Here is a 20,037-nt window from a genome sequence, read left to right as displayed (position 1 = left end):
TTGAAACCAACTTCATATACTCAAGAAACAACCTTGAAAAGTTACCCTCAAATGCCTTGAAACACTTTGTGTTCACACCTAAAAAGTCAAAGATCTATGATAAACTAGATGACCATGGCCTCTTTATATTATTAAAGTTTTAGAATTTCACGTAAATATTTAAATAGAATCCTATACAAACTTATTCATATCAAATAAGGACATTACATGATAAATCCTAATACAAATTGAACTCTATCTTATCTTTTTTTTTTTGTTAATAAACACATGAATCCTACCTAAGCTATAAGATTCAGAATTCTAGCTTTAAATAGGATTAAAACTTCTAATTTATTATGTGAACTTTTGTTGTTGTGGTCAATCTCTTTTCCTTGGCCGACCGTGACTCATGGTCAATCATAACCCCTAGTTGATTTCATTGTTCATGATCAATGTCAGTTTTCCTTTCCGTATTTGGTTATGAAAAAACATTGTTCTTATTTGGATGATACTTGGATGTTTATTTCTAATATAAATAATGCCTTCCGTATTCTTTTATTTTTAGACTAAATGAAGGAAAATTTCCACATCATATTACTACTAAATAAATTGATAGGACAAATCAACAATGTATGACTTGGTTAATGAACATTTTAACCTAAAAATATCTACCATATTTGATATGTCAGTCAATCAATTATTTTAAATAATGTGTGCTTTAGCTTTTCTGGAACAACTTTCTATAACGTGGACTTCTTAAATGTTTGTACTACATAAACATCAATCATTGATGTTATTGAGAATCAATAACAAAAAATTTTAATTTACATGTCAATAATAGCCTAATTTTCAGGCCCAAAGTATAAACAATACAAATATGAAGTAGCTTCACACTTGTGATCTTCATGCCGATCACTTATTTGTTTTTATAGGAATCCCATATTTCATTTCATATAAGTGTCAGTTTAATCTTATCATCACTATTTAGTATGTTTTCGACCATATAATATTTACTACTTCATGTATTATTACATCCTTGTTGGATATTAGCAATAATTGATCATTCAATAATCTTTATAAAAATGATATTGTCATAATCTAATTTTTTACCCTAATTTTCAAAATATTTTCCAAAATCTAATAAAAATAGAAAATTCAAAAAACATGTTCTCGATGCATTTTAGCCACCTGCATGTCTTTTTTGTATTTTTCAATTACTTTTCTCTTGTTAATGTCTTTTTAAAACAAAAATAAAATTCAAAGACATATATTTTTGAAGCATTCGCATCCATTTCATATTTATTAATTTCTTTTCTTATCAAATTAACTTTAACATTATTTTAAAAAACCAAAATATAAAAAATGAGGAAAACAAATTCAAAATAAGGTGTGAAATGGACAAGGAGCGAAAATGCAAAACAAGAAAAATAAAAGACCAAAGTAAAATTTAGTTACTCGGGGATCAATTAACTAAAACAAATATGGCAAAATTTATCGGCTATAAATTAATGAGTAAATTATAGAGAAAGAGAGGGACTACCACATAAAAAAAATATTATTCATAATCTTTTCCACCAAAATTGTAACAAACAAATATTATATTCATCATCTCTTTCACCAAAACCTTAGCCATCATAAGCGTTTTAAGAGAATATGAGTCAAATATGGAGAAATAAACCCTAAAAGAATATTATTCATCTTCTCTTACCTTTTTCCCATAAAAAAACCCTTAACATTGTCTTTCTCTCTATAATATCAAAATTTCCCCTTTAATTTCTCTTACCTCTGAATTTCATTTTTGATAAGACTTTCAACATTCTTTTTATATCAAAACCCTCTAAAAAAGCTATTGATCAATTGCATTTAATAACCCCTGCATCATCAATCAAAAAAAAAGATAAAACATCCCTTGAAACTTCTCTTTTTGATTTCTCTCTCATCTGACCTCCAAACAAGATAAGACCACTGTTATTCCTTTTTTTTTTATATGAGAAATACATAGCTATATAAGCCTCATAACTCAATAACCTCTATATGAGTAGATAGAGTGAGAAAACCAAGATAGCCATAAAAACCATATCTTTGTCTTTCTCTCTCTAAAGCTGAAACTCTCCCTTAATCTCTCTTACCTCAAAACTCCCAAAATTGCTCCTGTATTTTTATTTATTGAAGAGAGAGAAAATAACTCCTAAAACTTCTCTTATCAATTTCTCTGTCTTCTAGCCTCTAAACAAGGTAATACCACCACCATTATTCTCCTCTTAAAGAGAAATACATAGACATATAATCATCATAACACAATAACCTCTGTGTGAAAGTTAAAGGGTGAAAATAAAGACAGCAGTGAGAGAGCTACAACCACCATGACTTTACAACATCAAATTTCCCTTATTAGTGGGAGGGCCTCCACTTACACTATAAGAAGAAAGAGTACAACTTGTCCTACCTTGTGAGATCCTCCACACATCAGCTAAAAACTGGTGGTGCATGGAACGATATGGTAAAGCTGACAACTCCCTTATAGCATGTGGCAGCCACACACTACCATTATCGTTCTTCTTTATAACAATATTTTGCCACTTTTTAGCCTTTTTTGGTCATTTTAAGCCATTCTTAGAAGGTTTGTTTTGAACCCCAAACCTCTCTTAAATAATTATCTTGCTTTATTATTGATTTTTATGTGTTTATAAAGAGACTTTAAGAATGAGCAATGCTTATTAGATTGACATTTATGTTTGAATGCTTTTGACCAAATCTCTTAAGTTTTGCATCTTGTTTCCTTTTATGTTCTTGGTCATTTTATCACTGTCATTGGCATTGCAAAATGTTTTTCTTTGTGTATGAACATTAATCTATTCAATTATATGTATTGACATGGTTTTTTGATTTCAAATGATACAAAGTCATTACTCATTTATACATACATTTGCATTTGGTCTTGTAACTTGTTTATAAAACTTATTAAGGGTTTAACCCATATAAAAGGCCTATTGGGCTCACATTTTAAACTCTTAAAAAATCCATATTTGTTTTCTCATAAATCATGTCAAAATTGTCTTACCATTCACTCTTGATATCTAAGATAAATGGATTCTACCTAGGCCATTACTTTAGATGTTAATAGGAGCAGCCCATTCTTTTGATGAAAAACAGGTCTTAGAATGTCCAAGTCCTATATTTACCAAACAACTAGAGTATTGGCCTCTTTAATAAGTTCTCAAATGTGCATATTAATAATCAATAACTTGCTATTAATGTATATACACGAGTCACAACACTAATATGTATAAACACGGATAAGGAGAAACAAACAAAAAGCTTAATCATAAGAAGGTGATTATTAAATAACACACTTTAAAGACAAGTGAACCCCAAAAAGGGTAATTTATCAACACTTAGTTTATAAAGGTCCTTCATGTCACTAGATTATACTTCAAGTAAATGAACCCATAATGGTCTACTTGGTTAGAGCTAAGGCATACAATCTTCATTCATTCAACAAAGCTTAAGCCTATATATCCTTCTACGGTTTAACTTATAATGGTAGACTCATTAGCACCCTTGTAGATAGACCACATGTAAATTAGGCATAAACAAACTGTTAGGAATAGAAGACAAGACTAACAACGCAGTCCATCTCAGGTATAATGCTTTAGGATGATAATATTTTTCATTTAGCATAACTGGTCCCTTACCATAAGTCTTAGTTGACTAGTTATAATTTCTTAGTGATCATAAGACTAGGCGATAACTTCTTTTTTCATTTTTACCCCATCCTCAAATAAGCTTAAGCCTACATATTCATCCAAGATTTAACTCAATATAGTAGACACATTATCACCCATATAGATAGTTCATATGTAGATTAGGCACAACAAATATTAGGAATAGAAGACAAGATTAACAATACAGTATACCTTAGGTAGGATACTTTAAGGTGATAATATATTTTCTAGATTTGTAAAGAAAGGATAAATAAAATCAAAATTTTAAGTTTTTTCTATGCTTTGCAGGTGATGTTGTATGACACCACCGGTACAGACATGAAGAGGAAGAGGAGTTCCACCCAATCCATATATTTTTCACTTCATCGATGGAAGCACGTTAAACCCACACACTGCCACTGTTCTTACAATTCTAAAGGCTTCTCAACACTGCTACTGAATTCCAACTACTTCTCTAGATTATTTTGTGAATTTTAGGAGGTCTATGTTTACAAATTTTAAAAGTTTGATGTGCATTTTATTTATTTTTAAATTTTAAATTTTTATTATTTGTAAACATGTAATTGTGGGAGGTGTGAGTAAAAATATAGTAAAAAGGGAGAATGTGTGTGTGTGAGAGAGAGAGAAAGTTGCATTTTCTTTTTAATACTTTTTTTCATTTTATGGTAAATGAATGATAAAAGGAAAAATAAAAGGATAAGAAAGATAAAAAGACAAAAAAATTTAATTAACCCAAATATTTTAATTGCATACAACCAAATCCTAAAGTTTTTTTTTATGCATATTTTCTAAAAATGATAAAATCATATTTTTATCATGTTTTAGAAATATAAAATAGATATTGTAATCAGTTTATGATTATCCATAAATGTTTGACCAAAATATCAAAAATCTCATAACAATTAGTTTGGTATTTGGAGTGTTAAGATTTAGCTGTATACTTTAATACTTAAGGGTATAAAATTATTCTATAAAGTATACACTTGTGTATTAAAGAAACAAAATAAAAAATAAATACGATACTAAAACTAGGGCCTTAAAATGATTATAATGTAACATGATAAGGTAAAGACTTCTTCACGAAGAGAGATATGCCTTGAACCTTAGATAAGACCAACAAATAGAAAAATATCTTAGATTAACAACGCAGCTTACCGTAAGTAGGGTGCATTAGGGTCATGTATCTTTTCCTTGCACAACTATTCCCCTCACACAAACTCTCACAAACCAATAGGTTTTCTAGTGACAATAATACTAGGTGGCGAATCCTGAACTCTTTAATCATAACTTTATGATTAAACCTAAACATTCCTTACTTCTAGGAGGCAACATCTCTATTTGACGTCGTGCACATCACATACACTAAACTGACCTGCATGAGGTTTCCATATAAAGAGATCACCTAATTCTATGGAAGGTTCACGTGATAGTTGTGTAAGTTATCCGTAAACTTAAGATCACTAAGTTATCTTACATGAGAAATATTATGCTTTCATCTTGACTACATATTGGCCTAATTAATGGTAACAAACGAGTATATATAGGCATCACATGAACTATGTGAAAGTATTGAGTAATCAAGAGAAGATTCATCACCCTAGGTGATCTAGGAAAAATATTTCACATGTTCTTAAATAGTATTGATTAGGAAATCATTGTGCAAGGTGGAATAAGATTTGAAAAGAGTTTCAAATCTTATTCAAAGAATTAATGACTATAGTTGTTATAAACAAATTTTGACCCCTTATTTTTTTTATATATTTTGAAAAATTAGAAAAATCCAAAAACAAATACGTATTTTCAGTAATTTTAGTTATTTTTAATTATTTTGTTATTTTCTTCATTTTTATTTAATTTTTATGTGTAAAGAAATCTTAAAAATCATAAAAAATACAAGCATGAAAAAATACAAAAACAAATTGAAAATACAAAAATAGAAAATAGTTGGGTGTTGAAATTGGGCCAGTAATTGAGCATCGTAGAAAAAAAATAAAGTTTAAGAATTTTTGGGTCATAATTGAGATTGAAATTGAAGAGGAAATTGATGGGGGGGTCTAATTTGGCTAAGAATGAAAGAAATTTGAAATTGAAGAACAGTTTTAAAACAAATAGTCAAGTTAGAAATTAATAGAGGGCTTAATAGAAAAATAATTTGAAACTAGAAGTCAATTTGGTTTAAAAATGAAGTATGAAAGAAACCAAGGATGATTTTGCATTAAATGGTAAATCTAGAGGAATAAATTGATTCAATTAGGGACACTATCGAAAAGAACAATGAGATTAAGGAATTTTGGGAAACCAGGGACTGAATTGAAATTGGAAAGATGAATTAATTAAATTTAGTGTTTAAATTGAAAGAAATTTCAATATTAAACTTCTTGATTGAATAAAATCGAAAAAATTCAAAAGCTAGGGACTGTAACGAAAAGGAAGAAACATTTCGAGGACCAATTACCTATTTATATAACTTTGTTTTGGGCTGGTTTTTGGGGTTTGATTTTCTTGGTTGATTAAAGTGTTAGAATTGAGATTTGAATTAGTTGATTTGCTGAAATTTTAAGGCTGGAGATTGAAATATGGGATCAGTACTAGGATTGATTAATTGGATTCTATATTCAATTTGAACAAAGTCAGATCTAAAACATGAATTAAATGGGCTGAATGTAATTAGTTTAACTTAATTGGATGATGAGTGGTTTTTCCCTCAAAATCAACATCACAACCATTCAAACCACTCACTATCAATCTTTTTTTTTTCCCGTTACTAGAACCTAACAAGTTCTTCCATAAATCCGGTTAATAACAAACCTAACAAAAACACGAACTTCCCAGACTAACGGGCACTAACCTAAATCAAACCACACGGTTTCAACCACAGTAGCACCTCTCGTGATACCTTAACAACTCCAATAGTGCCACCCAGATTCTATCTTGACCACCAAGTTCTACCTCTATATCAAAAAGCATCACCAACCCACGACATAAAAAAGAAGAAGAAAAACAAACTCATGAAACTATGAACCTGGCAGTCTCTTTAGGTTAGCCAAACCAGCAGCCCTTACATCCTCCCCAATTTGCCCTTCCTCGTGAAAATTCAATCTAACATAACCAAAAAAAAAAAAACCCAACAATCCTTAGACCATCTATCTATATAAGTTCAACACGAGAAATTAATTAGTTTTCTCTATTCCATGCTCTATTTTGTTATCAGGATTTATCAATTGGCATGTGGTGAACACATGCAACACACCATGGAAGACTTAAATAGTTGACACGTGGATTGCACACGTACCACATGGCCTAGTGGTATTTTTTAGCATTTTCCACCCTAAAGATCAATTTCAAACCCCCAAATAATGATTTTTATTATTTATTTAATTTTGTGTATATCAATATTTGTGTACTTGATTTATATATTATATAAGTCATGATTTGTTTTAGTAACAACATTTCTGTAAAAAATTAAAAAAAACAACAAAAATAAAGGGTCCAACGCCGAATCCTATTTTACAATCCTTACGGGTCCAATGCCCATGTTAGAAACAACTTAGATGACAACTCTCTTTTTTCATAGGGACTGATGTCAAAACTTTACGAAAGACAAATCTCATTTTTAAGGGATAATTGATCATTTTTTTAAATAACAAAATCGATGAATCTCCTATTTTAGGGACTGATACCAATGTTTTCATAAAAATAATTTCAAATTAAAAAAATAAAGATAGAAACAATTACGATAATTAAAGACAATTAAAAATACAAATTTAGGAGAAAAAATATAGTAAATGTAACTTTTTATAAGAAAATATGATCTAAGGGTGACATCGTTCTTCCCTTACGCATAACTAACCTTTTACGTGAATCTCTGAAACCGATGCTAATTTTGAAAATCCTTAATTTTCTGCTATACACAGTTTAGGTCTCGTCACAACGTCCATCAAGGTGCGATAAAATGATTTCTCCACTGGGGAATTTATAGTTGAGCCTATTTGGGAGGTATAGGTTTCTTTCCAAGAAATACAACAAGCTCACATATGAGTCAATTTTAAAAGCCATAGATGTTTGAGTTGGGATACCTAATATGAAGATGAAATAGATGTCGCTACCTTGCTTTGTAAACAAAATTTTTTGAATGAGGTCTTTGAGACCATGTTTTTTGTATTTTACTTTTAGCATGTCTTAGGATTTGCATTGCACTTCTAATAAAATATATTTTCCTAATCTTATTGTTGCTTTAAAATTCCTAGATGTTCTTATGAAGTACATTGACATTTTGTTCTTATCTATGATCAAATAAATAAAATGGAAAAATTACTAAATTTAGTCGGACTCCAAAACGAATCATATAAATGTTAGGGGGCAATCCCCACCTTCTCTAAAACTAAAAAAAAGAAAAAAGAATCCCTTTCCACCCTCGATACAAATAAGGAGACAAAGCCTTACACTTATCCTTATAAAAAATCATAAAAAAATCCATTATATCTCCATGTGAAACTTACAAATTAAGATAAACCTTACTTGATATAAAGTTGTGTCCAGAACAAAATCAACATTTCAATTACATGAATGGTGCACATTTAGGTTAAGGACCTACCTTCCCCACCGCATGTTCTTTAAGGTTAACCAACCAGTTTTCCTAAAATAATGCTAACATTTATTGACGCAAGGAAGTTTGGGTTTGAAATGAAGAAATGCCATCTTTAACAATTTCTTCATAATTTTAAAAATTATCCATTGTTATCCATGTTTGAGCCATTGAAAATTATTTCTTGAATAATAATCATTTACTAAAATCACCCCTACACTAAGGGAAATTTTTTGGAATTCTTTAAGAGAGAAAAAAATATCAAAAATGCCTAAATGAAATATTACCGTCTAAAATATGTTGGACAACTTCCCTTGCATTTCCACATATAACCTTGAGGTTATATTGAAGGTATGGAAAGACCAACGTACTCACCAGTAGTTAATAAAGGCAATGATGCTAGAAAAAATGGCATGATTATTGTTTAATAGAATGGATATTGATATTTATCCCTCCAAATATGCCAATATATTGATCATAGATATTCTTCTGAACAATATGTTACTAGTTAACTATTTCTACCTTCTAAGTAGGATAAACTACATAATAGGAACTTAATCTTTAGAGAAAACCAATGACAACCTCGCAAAATCAAGCAGAATATAGGGTCTAAGTGCTTGAACCTATAAGAATTGTATTTTGTTATGAAGCAACACCACACAGGTAAAAGACAAGTTTAAGAAAGAGAGCAAGAAATTGAAAAAACTAAAGTATATATAAAAAATAAAGTGAAGCTGTGAACAAAACAATAAAAACCATAAAGAAAATTGTATTGAAATTGCATATATAGAGCTGCCCTCTTTTCTAGCAATTGGTATGACCTATTTATATTGTTAGAGCATGAGAGTTTCATATAAATACTTAAAGCTAACCTGTACTGATTTATTTATATCATATAGAAAGATTACATGATAAACCATAAAATAAATTGAACTCTATCTTATCACTTTACTAATAACCACATGAATCATAACTAATCTATAACATTGATCATTTTAATTTGTTGTGTCCTCTCAATCTGAATGGGACTAAACCTTATGGTTGATTACTTGAACTCTTGTTGCTGCAATCAATCACTTTTTCTTGGTCAATCATGACTCTTAATCTATTTCACTGCTTATGATTGATTTCATCTTTTCTTTTCTTTTTTGTTTGGCTATGAATAATCATTGTTCTTATTTGGATGACACGTAGATGTTTATTTTTTGTATAAACAAATTTAAAAGAATATAGTAATCGATAAGGATGTAACTTATAAAATTAAAGTAGAGTGGTTGAAGTAAAGGAGTGTTGCAGGTGTGTTAAAAGACCTTAAAAAAGGTGCGTACTATGAAACATTGATAAGGCTGTATAAAATAGATGTGGTAGAGATAAATATATAAGATGGATATACGGTAACATAAAAATACATAGAAGAAAATATATGAAACAAGAGTGTCCTCTAATGGTTCTATTGATGTTGGGTTACTTGAGTTTGAGTTGGCGATGAAAATTAATGAAGTTCTTGATGTTGTTTACTTTAAGCCTGAATTTGCATCTCTTCATTGCATGGGGAAATAACTTTATTCTATGAAGTTTTAAAATTTAGAACGTGATCTTTTTAGATTATCCAATCATGCATGCTTAGAGGTTTTTACAAGAAGTTGTTTGACTTTTTAGTTTTTAAGCTTTCTAGGAGTTTGATTGTATTTTCAATACGTCAAAAATATTTGTTAGTTGTTATTTATCTAGTTTTTTGTAAATGTTATTTGTTTTGGTCTCAATTATATCATTTTGGTTTATGCCTACTATTAAAAGGTTGTTTCAAGTATATAATGATCATTTAAACCATGTATCAAGCATCTTTTGGTTAAAATTTAAGTAAAAATCTTTGACTTGGCCTTTTAGTACCCTATTCAATTTTGTATCTTTTTGTGAGTGGTGAACTTTTATTCCTTAACTTTATATCTCTAAAGTGGTGAGTGAATTTATATCTTTTTGTATATTTAGAGTGGTCAATTATTTACATGCGTATCTCTTCGATTTTATACCTTAAAATGATGAACATAAACTGTTTCTTTGTGAGTGAGCTACTTCTACTTCATATTTCTTCCATCCCTGTATCAATGATAAAGATTAGAAATGCATGATCGCATCTATCTAAACGTCTATGTAACCCTTTATAGATAAAGTTGAAAATAGAGAGGAGTACATGGGGATAAGGAGGAAAGGAAGACCTAAAATGATGTAGATAGAAGAGATATCGAAAGATTTAAAATTTATTCACATCGAAAACATATTTGGTCCATGATCATTTGAAATAAAATAAATAGATTAATTTATATACCTAAGTTTAAGATTGATACTTTGTTGATATAAATTATTTTGATTCTTTTATTTTGGTTTATTTTGTTGATATAAATAACATTTCTTTGCTTTTTGGTCCTTTCAGAATGATAGCTGTAAAACATCCTTATTTCATCCAAATTCCTTCATGAGAATAAGAAAGGAGAACATAAACGAATAGGAAAACAAGCAGTTACATTTAATAGGGGGGCAGAAGCCATTCCACTATTCAATAACATAAGAAGAAAGAATGCTAATCCTGGAAAAAGCATTTTGAGATGCATGGAAAATGCTAATTGAACTTCAATTTCAAGGAGCTCTACAAAAATAGCTCAAAGAAAACATCAACAGACAGATAGTGTGAAACCTGCTAGCTAGAGGGTTCAGAAACAATTAATGGCCATTTCTAATTAGAATAGCATACCATCATGAGCAATCAGCCTTGGAATGTTGCAGCAGAGTGACTGCTCATGATGTTATATCATTCTCTGAAACTTTGAAACGGCCTTCGAATCATATTACATCGGTCAAAACCCTCCTCCGATAGCGGGAGCCCAGTAATCGGCACCATTGTCACTTCCAACATGCTGAGTACAGGACACGGGAACCAAGCACAGTCCTCTACTCCTCAAGTCCTTTGGCTGGTCTTGATTATCCTGCAAATATGATCCAATAAATATATACACATAAATTTTAACAAAAATAAGCAAAGGTACTAACTAATGCTATATTCTTGTAAACAAACTCTTCAAACTATGTAGCTAATTAATTCAATGTTCAAGGGCGACAACAATAATCAAGAGTCATAATGAGGGTAAGAATCATGATGATTGTAAACTAATCTATAGACCAAAACGTATTTTAGTATATATGATGATGCTAGACAAAGAAAAGGAAGTTTCTTGTTAGGAGCTCCTTTATGTTTCCAGGCCGATGTCATTCAACAGCTTAATGGAAATTAAAGCATAGAAGAGAAAAATAATATATATAAACATTATCCATCTTTCCCAATGCTTCTTTGATTCCCAACTAATTAGTAAACCTAAAGTAGTCCCAGATTATGCTCTTAAATTGATAAATATATATGCATAAAGCTAGGAACCTTATTCTTTCATTGCTATTCATTATATGAATACTAAAATACTAGTTTTTAGCATATATGCTTTCCGCATACCAACCATCCCTAGTTGCTTTTATAGAGGTGATGGATCCAATAAAGCGATACCTGACGCATGTCTTCAGAAAATGCACTATTTCTTTCTTCTTGAACCTAACAAGAAAATCCTCCCCCCTCGTTAGTTAAACTATCGTTATTTTTTAAACACAATTAGCCATACTTGCCTAGTCACACGTGAGCATGTAAGGAGAGAGAGAGGATCTCGGTACTCTTGCATTGGGAATGAGGAACAGTTATATATACAAGTACTTACAGATTGTTGCTGGTTCCTCATATTTGGCGAGGCAGTGCCCATGTAAGGGGAGCTAAGAGCCTGCAAAAATCAAGGGGGTGGAGGAGACAGAAAAGAAAGAGAGAATAAGAGATTTTATAACTTCCATAACTAAAACATTATTAGAAAAAGAAGGACTAATTGAACACATTGACTGCATGCTTCTCACTGATTCTGAGCTGCTTGCAGAGAATATATATTAGATGTCGAAGAAACATCACCTCAATTTGACCCTGAAGGAATCTGATATACCCAATAGCTTCTAACAAGACTGAAGCTGTGTCAGTCTGCAAAAGAGGAACATATCATCATACCCCATGTCATCTTTTTTATCTTCTTTAATGTTAAAAGGAGAGAGCCAAATGACTAAAGATAAAGGGCAACAGAGAGAAAAGTTTGATCAGTGCAAAATTTAAAAGGAAAAAATAAATAAATCTGCTTTTTGTTTTTTAACAAAAAAAAAAAAAAAAAACTGTTTGTTCATAACTAATGCTTTCTGTTCAGTTTGCAGATCAGGAAGTGGGGGTTTTATTGTGTATTTACCTTTCCAAAAGGGGAAACCATTTGGTGAAGAGCTGTTATTCTATCACCTAACTTCTCCTTCCTCACCTGACTCCATGGTAAAAAAAATATATATTAGAAAATCATAGAGCACTAGCTAGGTTTTTGATAAAACTATCATATTTTTTTAATAGATGAACCATAGCAGAAGAATCACACATGCTCAAAGAAATAGACAATCGAGAAAGACACTAGACGCCCACAGACACAGACAGGCAGGCGCGCACACATCGAGAGAAAGTGAGAGAGATTCTGTGTGTCATATCACCTTAAGAGGTTGGCTTGAAGAGGGCTGAACCCTAGCCTTCTTACACACTCCACCTGTGGCTGTACTGTTACACTAGCAGAAAAGGGGAAAAAAACAGAAGAAAATTGAGAAACCCAGGTGAAGAACTAACCGAGAGCTGGCTGGCTAGAATTTATATGATTCAACAATTGATCATAGATATACGCTATGAAAATGGAGACTATATATATATATATATATATATATATAAAGAGAGAGCTTAATTACTCCAATAAATTAACTGAAGTTTGTTTTCTATATATCGTACCTCAGATGACTGATCTGGATGCTGACTTGCCCCATCTGCCTTGTTGTAAGAGAAGTCTAATATACTAGTACTACTACTTAAACTTGTGACGCAAGACCTAGGGGAAGAGACCGGCATCGCTTGTGGCCAAGCTGTGGGCCTAGCTGCCTGAAAGTCTTCTTCCCCATGACCATATAAGTTGCTATTGTGGGAAACCTCTTGCTTTACATCAGCATCTAAAGAAATACTTGGAGACGGATTTAAGATTTGGTCTTCCCAATTTTCCAACTTTTTAGGCTGAAATTGACTCAGACCGTACCTATCTTCATCTCCTGACGAACCACCCCTGACAAACAAATAACCAAATTAATGAAAGCTTAAGATCCAGGTCAAGATGATCTGTGATTAGCATGACTGCTAGCTGTATACAAGGAAAAATCCAACAGACACACTCAAGATAAAGATATTTAAGGAGCCAAATTTCTAGATCAAAAATCTATTGAAAACTCATGTAATATGTGAAAGGCTTTGAACTTTTAGGACAAGAAAGGACAAAAATCCAACAACAAAAAAAGGGAGATAAGAAAGATAGTGTGAAACAAAAATGAAATATGATTAGTAGAATAAAAATTAAAATGAATCTATGGATTAAGTGTAGCATGTTACGTATTAACAAGATGAACTGGCGAGAGAGAGAGAGAAAGAGAGAGAGAGAGAGAGAGATACAAAAGTAGTTGGCTCCATGACTGTGGAAGCTCTTGGTTATCAGGCAGAGAATTCAAAGGGAATGGAGAAGATCCAAGTACATATTGGGAAGGGTAGCTAGATGGAGAAGATGATAACAAAGCAGAAGGTTGCTGTGAAGGTGGATGCATGCTCCACCAGCTAGGGTTTCCTGCCATCGTTAGCTTTGCAGTGATGATCCTCTGCAAAAAACACACTTCAATTCATGCCTTCAATAGAGAACCATAAAAATTTAAAACTTTTCCCCTTGCTCTTTTTTTTTTTTTTTTCGCTTTCTTGATCACTTTGTCATATTTCCTAGTTTATGCACCCATAAAAGCCCTTTGCTAAAGCTTTGAGTGTCCTGTTTGCTTTCTCAGATGAGGCTGAAGAAAACTTGAGCCTTTGTCCTCAAAGAATTTTTATAGAGATGTGGGGTTAAGGAGCTTTACATATGTCTCCTTCTCTTTCCTTCTTCTTTCACTCATGTAGTATTCTTTTTTATTCCCTCTGCTTTAGCTTTATTATAAAGTGGGGCAAGAAAAGCTGGTGGGCAGTGTCTTCAATCCATAAACTAATGGTTTTGTACCAGCTCCCTTGATTTGGGGTAGTACATTGCGATTAATTGTCTTGGGAGATAGATATAGGAGAGTTACAGTGGGATTAGGGTATAATGACAGTATTTATCAATTTGATATTTATCATGCTTTCTCTTTGCAAGTGCAATAATGCAGGTGAGCGAAGAGAAACACCAAATCTATGTAGACCCAACAATTTCACTACAATGCGAAAGGCTTATTGGAAAAAGTTTTTGCCCCACACCTCATACGATATGTACTATTATATATAATATCGCTCAAGCTGCTGCTTTTTATTGTGTTTATGAGGTTGCTTTTTGCACATTCCCAAGCAGAAAGAGATTGCTAGGGTACAATACTACGAATTTGGAGGTCTCTAAGTTAGAGTTATGCGTCTGTTTCAGTCGAAGAAATTTCCATGAATTTGTGCACACATGATCTGGTCTGCGCATTAATAATCGAACCCAAGAAAATTAAATACATTCATCAAGATTAGGGATATGTCTCATGCTCCAGCCTTTTTCTAATGATATTTTGGTCAGAGACTTATAATGTGCACCCCCGACGTACATTATGCTTTACATTTTAGGCAGGACACTATATTATGATTGAAGTACTGCAATTTAAGTTATGAATATATTCATAATGCGGCTTGATATATATATATATATTCAGGATATAGGATAAGCAGAAAGTGAACGTGTTCAGATGCTGCGAAAATAGCAATTAAGAGTACCAGCAGCAGTTAATAGAAATTGGTGTACGAATATTATCATACACTCCTATACATACAAACATACATACATACATACATACATACATACGTACATATACTGAGATAAATCTATGTATATATTAATATTTGCAGGTGCCGTTTCAGACAATAGGAGGGGTATACATAAAGTGATGAGTTTGGAGAAATATACATATAATGGAACTTGCACTCAAGGATCATGTTTGACCTCAAAGAAATTTGTATCCAATATAAAATTAGCACTTGAAAAAGTTTGTGAATTCATCATATGAAATAGAAAACAATGATGATGGAAAAACTTTCCTAGGAGTATTGAATGCCTATGTCATCTTCTTTTCCTTACTAAAATACTCATATAATCATTATCCACTAATTCATAATTTATTATTTTTTAAAATTATAAATGGATCAATATATATATATATATTAATCAATTTAATTACCATTTAATTATGAAGGTATAAGTCCTAGTTTCAGACCAAAGTGTGAGATTCATGTGGTAAATATAATTTATTTTAGACTAGTGTTACAACTCAATTTCCGACCTCTCAAAAAATATAAAAAAAATAAATAAATTATTTCAAAAAATATCTTTCAAAAAAAATAATTAAAAGAAAAAAAATTTAAAAATTACAATTAGGGATGAAATTATAAAAAAATATTGAGAAAATAATTGAAATTAGCTAAATAATAAAAAATAGAAAAACCAAAGACTAAATTGAAAAATACGCCAATATTGAGGAACCATTTTAAATGCAATCAGAGATAAAATTGAAAGAAATATTAAAAAAAAAAATTGAAATTGGCAGAAATAAAAAAAATTAAAAGGCAAGGACCAAATTCAAAATGCGCCAACATTAAGGGACCAATGTGCAAATGTGAAAATTATAAGTAAATAAAACGACAAGTTTTGATATATATATAAAAAAAGACGTTGTTTCATGCATTAATTCAAAAATACAATGCATCAATACGAGATTGCTTTAGTGTTTTCACATATTCTGCAACTTTGTCTCTTTTTTTTTTCATGATTTTTAGCCCGACTTTGCCCTCGAATTTATCTCTCTTGTGTCTCTTAAGAATGCCAAAAAAACAAATCATTCTCCTCCCTTGTATAAGTAATTCATGTTTAGCCAAAAAAAAAATGCATGCTTTGACACTTTGAAACCAATGAAAAATTGTTCCAAATAGGTGTATAAGCATGTTTAGCTAGCCAAAGGGTACAACCATGGAAGATGTTTAAGATTGACCCAATGGAACCAACGACCATGATTGTTCCACCAAGAAAGATTCTAAAAGCTTCATCCTTGCCTATGAATAGAGGGGCAAAGAAACAATGGAAGCCAAGCTAGAGAGAAAATGTCAAGTCTAAGATAGTGAATAAAAAAGAGTTTGAGTTATGAGAAGTGAAGGTAGTTTGACTTAGAGAGTAGTAAAGGATAAATAAGAAAAAAAGAGAAAGAAAAATATATAATTAAAAACAACAAAAACCAAGAGAGAAAAAAGAAAATGAGAGTTATTTTTTCATAAATGAGTATAGTTTCAACTAGGAAGTTGCAGAGAGGGAGAACAAGAAAAGGAAAAAAAAAAAGGGAAACAAATAACCTCAAGAAAAAACAAAGAAAACCTATAGGTAGATAGAGAATAGGCCGAATAAGACAAAAATCACCTTCGACTGCAGGCACCACCATTGTATCCACCGTCGGAAAAAAAACCATAGTAGCCTATTCTCATCTTGAATCAGCTAAGGTAAGTCCTCCATCCCTTCTTCTTCTTTTCTTTTCTTTTTTTTCCCATTTATATTTTGCATGAAAATTACTTTTCAAAATGCATTTTAATGAACATATTGCTATTCATGCATGGACACTATTCACTTATGCTTTTTATTTCATTTTTATATTATTTTATTTCTGTTGACATTGCAATAGCATTATTATTATTTCATAAAATTGTGTTATGGCCTTTTTACGTATGTATATGCACATAAATATTTATTCTTCAAACATAAATAAAAAAATGTGTGGGAGAGTTTTCATCAAGTTTGCAACATATTTTGATCAAATATTGGTTTTTAAATAGTTAGGCCAATGAATCTCCTAGTTTTTAGAGACCAACGTAAAACTAGTACGATGTTTTTAACTTTAAAATGAGTGAAAAAAAATATGTCGATGAGTTTCGTCAAGTTAACAACAAGCTTTGTTTAAACTTGGATTTTAACGGTTAGGTCGACATGTTTTCTATTTTTAGAAACCGACATAAGCCTAGTATGATTCTTTTAATTAAATATAAAAAAATATTGATTTGTAAAACTCTGATTCAAGACTCGACACTAACTTTGATGAATATCCACCATCAATAAATAACTTGTGAATAAGCTCATAAAATATATTGGGATAGTTAAAGGCATGCATAAAAATAAATTTAGAAGAAACGCATAGCTAAGATATCTTTTCCTATGAAAGGATATGGTAAGGGTGAGTTTTTTTTTTTTTTTAGTGTCATAACTCATTTCTGAGTTATTCCCCAAAATTTATCCCTTTTTATTTTAAAATAAAAATCAATAATCAATAATAATAGCATGAGGACTGGCATTTTGACAAAAGCATAATGAGGTGGATCGTAAATATATAGAAAAAATCAAGTTGTAATTTTCTTAAGAAATTAGGAGCCTAATTGTACCCCTTTGTATCAAAATTGAAGAAACAATGCAAATTCCAGGTCAAATAAAATGATTTTTGAAAGAATCTGCATAACAATTAAGCTCCATGACATAATTAGATTTTTAATAGATCAATTTGATTTAATCATGAGCCAAATAGAGAATTTAATCATGTTTAAAAATTAAATTGGGTCGAATTAAAGGATTTAATTAGGTGTAGAGATGTAATAATACTTTAAATAGGTTAAATTAATTTTATTTGGGGTTTAATTGGTGAAAAATTAAGTTTGGAAGCTCAATTTTGGCTTACTAGAGAAGATTGGAAATTTTTAGGATCTAATTTAATTTTTACAAAGTCAATTGGTTCAAATCAAGGGTCAAATTTGCAAAAGACGTTAAACTATGAGAACACAATTGATTGAAATAATGGGTGAAATTGAAGAAAATTAAAAGTTTAATGGTCAATTTGCATAAATTTGAAACCAAGGACTAATGTTAAAAAGGCGTTAAAATCTAAGGCTGAAATTGAAGTTCATCAGGGGCAAAATTGCACAAGATTGAAAGTTTAAAGCCAGTCAGGGGTGTAATTAAAAGCATTCAGAAGATGAATGACTAAATTAAACTTTGGCTAAAATCCCTAATTTAAGGGCCAAAATAACAACGTTTGAAAAGAAGAAGAAGAAGAACCAGACGACGCGTCGTCTGGTCACTGTTCATTGTCTTCTTATTTTGGCTCAAAAAAACTGTTTGGGTGGCTGCTTTTCAGAGGCATTTAATACTTCTTCTCCCCATTAAATCGGGCAACCCATACACCACCATGATGGTCTGACATTGTATTACACCCTAGAGTAGACCTTGCTGACCAACTGCCCTATAGCCGCCGCGATGCCACCCCAAAGTGGTCAACCCGACCAGCCTTTTTTCAACCATTTTGACAATTCATGATGTCAAATTTGAATCAATAGTTGGGATCCTTCCAGGTCAAATCAAAGGTAAAGATTTGGCACCGATAAAGATAAAATATCTCTATTCCACCCCTTATAAATAGGAGTGGATTCCATGCCTTGGACAAGAAAAAATCTGTAACACCCTCATATTATAATGTCATGAAATCTCAAACATTTCTTTACTAATGTCAAGTATTGAACAGTATGTCTAAGATTATGGGATTTTTTTTTTGAAATTTCGGCAGAGTTTCCTTTGTTTTCTGATGTTACCAAGTTATTGACTAGACTTCATTCAATCACAATACTCAAAACTTCCACTTTGATCCAACCATCCTGGATCATATCCCATCTCATCAAATAATATTTCACATAACTATACTTCATTGTATTTTCTCAACCTTACATCATCAACAAATAACACATTAACTACAAACAATTATAAACTCAAAGGATTCATATTGAACTAATTATTACATTAACATGCATTCATCTTCTACACATGCAAGATTATAATTACTAATTTTATTTTTAAATAGTTTAATAATATTAGTTCCTTACTCATATGTTTTAAATGTATAAGTACTAAAAGCAAAACATATTCAGGATACATATATTACAATCTACATATAATACAAATTACATATAAATCAAATATATTACATTCCATAAAATAAACAGATTAAATCACAAAGCTCATATTTAAAGCTCCGCATCACCTCGTGAAAAACCTGTATGCATAACATTAATAAGAAATAAGGAAGATAACACATTAAAGATGATAAAGCTATTATGTTCACAAGTCTTCAAAATTATATCAAATTATCTTTCATCACCAACTTACCATGTATCAACATTAATAACTCATTCATAATTTATTAATCCTATACTTATAGGACCTCTGTGATCAACACTCATTGCTTAATTTTTAATTTGATAATTCACAAATTTTACCTCAAACTCGGCTAACCCTCTTAAATAGCCAACTATCAAACCGGTAATTCCATACGAATTACCCAACATCCGGCTATTCTATATCAATAGCCAATATACCCGGTAATTCCATACGAATTACCCAACATCCGGCTATTCTCCATCAATAGCCAATACAACCGGTAATTCCATATGAATTACCCAACATCCGGCTATTCTCTATCAATAGCCACTATACCCGGTAATTCCATACGAATTACCCCACATCCGGCTATTCTCTATCAATAGCC

General features: G+C 31.1%; 1 protein-coding gene across 2 annotated transcripts; it reads right to left on the bottom strand.

Annotated features, from left to right (window-relative positions):
- Positions 1–10,792: 10,792 nt before the first annotated feature.
- Positions 10,793–14,411, bottom strand: LOC7483537 (transcription factor bHLH68). 2 transcript variants are annotated; one of them, XM_024596596.2, is made up of 8 exons: positions 13,883–14,386; positions 13,178–13,502; positions 12,892–12,963; positions 12,606–12,671; positions 12,284–12,349; positions 12,045–12,104; positions 11,840–11,884; positions 10,793–11,270 (listed from the first exon to the last, which is right to left on the bottom strand). In XM_024596596.2, exons 1-8 carry the CDS (start codon positions 14,056–14,058, stop codon positions 11,142–11,144), a joined length of 939 nt encoding a protein of 312 aa, XP_024452364.1. In that variant the 5' UTR covers positions 14,059–14,386; the 3' UTR covers positions 10,793–11,141. The 2 variants fall into 2 exon arrangements, with proteins under 2 accessions (XP_024452364.1, XP_002304211.1); XM_002304175.4 differs by lacking the exon at positions 11,840–11,884 and having other exon boundaries at positions 13,883–14,411.
- Between the last annotated feature and the right edge of the window lie 5,626 nt (positions 14,412–20,037).

This window comes from Populus trichocarpa, chromosome 3 (genome assembly GCF_000002775.5).
Source record: "Populus trichocarpa isolate Nisqually-1 chromosome 3, P.trichocarpa_v4.1, whole genome shotgun sequence".
NCBI lineage: Eukaryota > Viridiplantae > Streptophyta > Magnoliopsida > Malpighiales > Salicaceae > Populus > Populus trichocarpa.
Note: the sequence above shows the minus strand (reverse complement) of the source record. Positions and strands in the feature narration are given on the sequence as shown.